The 6,952-nt window shown below is 40.2% G+C and overlaps 1 protein-coding gene across 2 annotated transcripts in view; it reads left to right on the plus strand.

Annotated features, from left to right (window-relative positions):
* LOC134210599 (neogenin) overlaps nt 1–4,677 on the plus strand; it is a 565,173-nt gene extending 560,496 nt beyond the window's left edge. For both annotated transcript variants that reach the window (XM_062686716.1, XM_062686717.1), the window contains exons 7-10: nt 11–1,294; nt 1,360–1,561; nt 1,625–1,758; nt 1,992–4,677. In XM_062686716.1, coding sequence (XP_062542700.1) covers nt 11–1,294; nt 1,360–1,561; nt 1,625–1,758; nt 1,992–2,233 — 1,862 coding nt within the window. In that variant the 3' untranslated portion in view covers nt 2,234–4,677. The remainder of the gene's footprint in view (nt 1–10; nt 1,295–1,359; nt 1,562–1,624; nt 1,759–1,991) is intronic.
* The last annotated feature ends 2,275 nt before the right edge of the window (nt 4,678–6,952 follow it).

Genomic DNA, 6,952 nt, shown 5'->3' on the forward strand with positions numbered 1-6,952 from the left:
TTATTTTTAGCTCGTCCCGGGGCGGATAGCATAACGGTTCTATGGGCTCCACCACACCATCAAGAAATAAAGGTACGTAACTACATTCTCGGGTGGGGTAAGGGCATTCCCGACGAAGACACGAGTGATGTTGAGGAGCACATTCGATCATTCGAAGTACGGAATCTGGAGCCAAATACGGAGTACGTGATTTCTTTGCGAGCGCGGAACAACATGGGAGACGGACCTCCGATCTACGACACTGTGCGGACACGTGAAGACTCACCAATTGAGGCGCCAACTCCCTTAGAAGTACCCGTTGGTTTGCGGGCTATCCCAATGTCCGGTACATCAATCGTTGTCTACTGGACAGATACAACCCTAAGCAAAAGCCAACATGTTACCGACAACCGGTACTACGTTGTGAAGTTCACTCCTACTGCGTCGACCCGAATTCGATTCTACAATACAACAGATCTCAACTGCATGATTGGAGATCTCCGACCGAACACTCAGTACGAATTCGCGGTCAAGGTTGTGAAAGGTCATCGACAGTCGGCGTGGTCCATGTCGGTCATCAACTCCACCCATCAGGCGGCTCCCGTGTCACCACCTCGAGATCTTACAGTTTCCTACGATGATCGCAATCCTCTGACAGCAATTCTGCATTGGCAACCTCCGAAGCATAGTAACAGTCCAATCAATGGATATGTGGTTCTCTATACTACCGATCCTAACAAACGAGATCGAGAGTGGAATGCCGAAGCGGTTGTTGGTGACAAAACCACATCTGAAATCACCAACTTGGAACCTCACACCACGTACTACTTCAAAGTGCAGACTCGCAACGCCAAAGGCTACGGATTGTTCTCAGCAATGGTATCGCAAACCACCGGAGCCGATGTGGACTCCAGTGAGAATCTCTCCATGCCGAAGGGGATTTCACCGGAGATGATCTACGTGATCGTAGGATTTTCAATTCTGACGGCAGTAATTGCCGTGTCCGTCGTTATTCTAATCTGTCGGAAAAAGCCCGAAGGAACGCCGGAACATGCGAAGAAGAGTTACCAGAAGAACAATGCGGGGATCATAAAGCCCCCAGACCTCTGGATTCACCACGATCAGATGGAGCTTAAGAACATGGATAAGAGCAATCACAGTACGACGACGCCGGGATCGGTGGATGGTGGAGCTTCCAGTAGTGGAGCTATGACTTTGCCACGCTCAGTTGGGGGACACGAGTTCGACAGTGAGACTCCGATTACGCACGTGACGAATTCGCTGGATAAGCGAAGTTATGTTCCTGGTTATACAGGTGAGTTAATTTGTTTTGGGTTAGAGAAAAATGTGAATTAATTACGTTGGACGTGTGCTCTGCAGGAACGACGACACCACTGAGTTCCACCATGGAACGACCACAGTATCCTCGCACTCAGTACAACATGGCATCGAGGCCGCATATATCGCTGGATCAGCAGACTCTGTCGCAGCAGAGTTTACTGCAGCAGCCACCTCAGCTACCGCCGGCAAACTCGCTGGTGCAAACGCCGGAGAATCCCTACACTTACGAAGGAAACTATAGGTAGGTTTGGGTTCGGAATCGAATCCATGGGAATGATAAATGATGTGGTATTAACCATTTCAGTAATCCCAATGTGACGTACGCTCCGGGCATGACCGTGGACGCACCGAAACGGGGGCAGGGTCATCCCCTCAAGAGCTTCAGTGTACCTGCGCCACCCGCTTCGACGCCGATCATCAGCAGCCAGGGCAAGCATGGTAAGTAAATCTTTAAAAAGTTACAAAATTCAGAAGAGATTCAAAAGCAAATATGTAATATCGTAATGCAGCATCCAGTTTACAATGGAACTTACGAAATTTTATTGAGATTTCGTTATTATTGGAAGGCTTTATTGAAACCAACCAAAACTACAACCGAATAATGCTTATCGTCATTTAGTAATCCCCACAAACTTGCATTGACCATTATCTTGTTTTATTTCCCATTACAGCACAAACCCCCTCGGTAACGATACGTCCGCAGAACTCATCCCCCTACAAGAAGCCCCCGTCACTCTCGACGAGTTCCCTCACGAACCGGCTGCAAACCGGACCAGCGGTGCAGCACTCCACCGACGAAATCCAACGGTTGGCTCCGTCCACTTCGACCGAGGAACTGAACCAGGAGATGGCCAACCTCGAGGGTCTGATGAAGGACCTCAGTGCAATAACGGCCAACGAGTTCGAGTGCTGAATCGATCACCACACCAAGCGCATTGTGGGCGACGAGGGGGCGTCGGAGTGGAAGTGATGAACTTATTTAGTCATTCTCAATTTACGGAAACGAAAGTATGTTTAAGTTTAAAGTGAAATTTTGGAAAGCTCTCTTCCCGATTCTATGAGCCACGTTCATAGGATGGCTTACGAAGTCTTGCAGCGCCGCAGGACACTTTCCCGTGTAAGATCATTTGTATACAAGTCAAGTGCTTTTCCACTGATACTTTTACTGTCCAGAGACCGAATCGTAATATATGTGGATTAGGTGTTTTAAAATTATTTATTTATTCTCGCGACAAACAAAAAAACACTGAATCAAAATCGTACTATGAAAATTAATAATCTACATGTAAAAATGGAAAACAAGTAGGCGTTGAAGGATAGAGCGCCCGTTCGTTCGAAACGGTTTCGTTCGTCGTACATTTTGTCCAAACAGTGAGTACGATTTTTTGCTATTAAGATAACTAAACAGAAAACTATCAGCTGTAAATAGAGCTTAATGATAAGCCTTTATTTGTGCATGTCGATGCCATGAATATGTACTGGCATGAATCGATATTATTATAAGGTCACACGTCGTCGTTTAGAGAAGCAGAAAGCGACCAAGCCATTTTCTATAAAAACGATTTTATTTTAGCTACGTTAAATTAAATATTTTTAGCTTTTAAGTAACGAACCGATAGCTAGCATTTCATTCCCAGTGATTTTTAATTTTATAGATTGAATTTTAGATTAGTTGTTTTCGTTTTGTGGAAGTAAGACATCGACGGTGCTGCCGATGATTGCATTTTGCATTTATATTTGTCTCGTTCGTATAGTAAGATTAAAACCGGAAAAGTTCAACAAACACAAGGGCATGGTCCCAAATTAAACTACAACAAGAGGAATCTAGACCCAGGGATCAAATCACTCATTCACAAACCGAATAAACCGTATGGAGCCTGATTTTTTTAAATAGAAAGATCTAACAAATAAAGTGTCACTTCTTGAGTCTGTTCTAAAAAGTAGATTTCAGGTGCATTTTGATTATTTTTTTCGCCATGATCAATTCAAATAATATAGTTTCGTACAATCGCTCCTTTTGCCAGTGGAGATGGGACTGGGATAGTCCCTATCTGGCTTCCCTTCCTTTTCGTAGAAGCTTGACACGAGGAATGATCGTATTGGAGTAATATTATTAATAGATATATTTTATTCTATTTTATATCTAAACTTAGTATGGGTCAAAGCTTTGGAAAACAATATTTATATATATTTCTCATTGTCAAAAACCTAAATTGATTATATTTTGCGAAGAAATAATTTTAAAGCATCTGTAATGGTACAGTTATCGAAAATTAAAGCTCAACATCAACTGCCATAAGTTAACTCACAGAATGATTGTATTTAAGTTCCGCAAATTTTCTCATTCTTATCTTACATAGCTAGCCAGCTTAACGTCATTGTAAATGTAAATCACATCAAATTTCGTAATATTTCAATCTTCAATCTAATCAATCAAGTATACATCATATACATGAAGCCGACAAACAAAAAAAATAATGTAAAGTAGTCGTATTTTATAAACTCAAGATTTTTACACCTCACACCCCCGAATTTGCACCTTTCACAGAAAGTACACCGAAACACATCATCACAATGAAACCAAACGAACAGATGACACAAAAATGCAAGGGATCACACACACACACACTCACCGAAATACTTCACACATTCACGCAATCACAAACGTAAACACAAACACACAACTCCCACCATCTTACAAAACATGAATGGAACTTTCCCCATATTCCTAGAAAAGAGGAATCAATTCGTTCCCAGAATACTTTTTATACGTATTATACAAAAATAGTCACGCCATTCGAATGTAAAGTAAGCATGATTTTAAACCAAAACTACTTTCGGCCAGAGCACCGAGATGAAGAGAAATGCCTAATTGAAAATTAATATGAGTTTTTTTTAGGAAAAAATATACAACAAACTGAGCGAAACAAATTTTTGCGGTGACGTAAAACAAGCAACATATTGGTTTCCATTTTACACTGCAAATCAAATTCGGTACACTCGAGGAGAATTAATCGCTAAATTGGCTGCTAAATATAGGTAGTGAAAAATAAATGATTGAATGCCTAATGTAAATAGTACTACTCTAATGGGATCGTATTTATTGCAAGACGAAAACAAACAAACATTACTGTCTATAAATCAGTCCGATTCGGAAATTTCAAATTATTTCAACCATTTAATTTCGAAACTGAACAAACTAATCAAAATCAGACGAATCTGCGGTGTAAAATACGACCTCTGAATCGAAAGCGCTGACACAGATCAACATTCAAACATCAACAAGCTAAGTGAGAATCCGAAACAAACAAAGAACATAATGGATAGAATAAAAAAATCCTTATAAAATTATTAAAACACAGTTTTTCCCTTTGCTTCGAAATCATAAATCTCTCTTCAATCAATGTGTAGTTCATGGGCGAAATCTCAGTTCGCCCGTTTGGTGTCTCGGCTCAGTCAACTGTGCTTTGAAATAACGGCGAACTGGTCATAGCTTAGACAAGACTCAAACCACCGACTCTATTAAGTCGACTTTATAGCAGCCATATTATTCTGTTTCCATGGCATTCAACGTTGCTATGAAGATTGATGCATAATTTGAAATAAATGTTTCCATCAAATAATTTTAGGGGAGGGACATTCAATATGCGACGATTATAATGATCGAAATTATGTGTACTTCCAATGTGTTTACCAATAATTTATCTTATCACCTAAAATATTGCGCCAGCCCAAAAATGTAAACAAACAGCAAAGGAACTGACAGAAGAATCGAGTATCAATTAAGGAAAAGTACAATTCTCGATCCCACTCAAATGAAAGCTGATGAAATTTTAATTAAATTTGTTTTTCAAAGTTGTCGTGTAACAAGTTATACAGTCGAGATTCGCTGGTTAGGATTTTAATACTTGGTCACTTTTTAGTTGGGCCTCCGCACTAGAGTGGCCCAAGCTTATATGGAAAAAGTGAAAAGTCTGGAATTTCAAACCTTGCACCCTTAAATGACAGTTTGACCCCTGAAAATTTCAGCTTCAGTTTGTATGAGAAAAGTGATCCAAATGTATGGGGAAACGCAAACGTTTCAGTTTTTTGCTTCTAGGTGACGCTGTAGTCGACGGATTCCTGTTCTGGACAAAATGCAGAACCTTTTTACCCTTCTTACATCCTAAGAAGGGTATAAAAATCGCTTGAAAACCGACTTTTTATCTGTGGCTCGGAGACCCGAGTCGTATATACCAATCAACTCAGCTCGACGAACTGAGCACATGTATGTATGTGTGTGTGTGTGCGTATGTGTGTGCGTTACAAAAATGTCACATCAAGATCTCAGCCGTCCGTGGACCGATTTGCACGATTTTAACACTAAACGAAAGCTATGACTTTGTCATTGTACAAGTTTTTTTTTTGCAATCGGACATTTGGTTCCAGAGATATGTGAAAAATACGAACATGAAGTGTATTTTCAGAAAACTAACGAAATAATGTCTCATGAATATCTCAGCCATCTGTAAACCAATTTGCATGATTTTATCTTTAAACGAAAGCTATGACTTTTCCATTGGACCCATTGTATTTTGTTTTTGCAATTAGACATTGGGTTCCGGAGATATCTCTGAAATACGAACATAAAGCATTAGACGTACCAACTTCACACATTGGTAAAATATGTCCCATCAAGATCTCAGTCGTCCTTAGACCGATTTGTGCGATTTTATCTTTAAACGAAAGCTATGTTTTTGTCATTGGACCCATTAATTTTTTTCTGCAATCGGAAATTCGGTTTCAGAGATATCTGTGAAATACGAATATGAGACATATTTTCAGACTACTAATGAAGAATTGTCACACCAATATCTCAGCTATGACCCGATTTGAACTCTTTTGGGCTTAAACAGAAGCTGTAATATTGCCATTTAAGGCGGCAAATCAAATCTGCAGTCTTTTTGTACTTTTTAAAAATTGTTAAATTTCCAGAAATATCCCTTTTTTTTATTTTGAAATCGATAAAAGCATGATAATATCAGTATTTTATATTCAATTGAAAGTCATATGCATAGAAATTGTAATATGCACTGGGCACACACAACCATTCAAAAGTGTAAGAAGGGTTGCGTTCACTGTAGGTGGATTAAGTCGGGTTTTATATAAGGAAGCGATTGGGGAAGTCCAGATGTAAATCCCTTTGAAATTGGCCAAGTTATAAGCATCCAAAGTCGAGGGTGACGAGCGTGTCCCCCAGGGGTGTTTCGAATGAGAGCAACGTACCACCGATCATGCGGCGGCGATGCAGGCGTATTCGGTGCCGTGCGAAATTAAATGCATGATTATCACGCAATCTCGCGAATTTTTATCCGATTGGTAAATACTTTCCGTGCTCTGTACATTAGTGTAGCTAGAGAGGGAGGGATTGACTTACCACTGAAGCCAACGAGCTGAAGTTTTTAAGGGGAGACAAAATTCATGAAATATTTGTAACGAGTTGTTTTCGGACATCGTGATGCCCGTTGCATCAATTTTAGAACGATATGATATAATCGTTACAGACAGAGGGATAGAAGGACAGAAAGACAGAGAGACCTGGGATATTATATAAGTTATAAATTTTTCAAACAACAGTTTTAATGTTTATATG

This window comes from Armigeres subalbatus, chromosome 2 (assembly GCF_024139115.2).
Source record: "Armigeres subalbatus isolate Guangzhou_Male chromosome 2, GZ_Asu_2, whole genome shotgun sequence".
NCBI lineage: Eukaryota > Metazoa > Arthropoda > Insecta > Diptera > Culicidae > Armigeres > Armigeres subalbatus.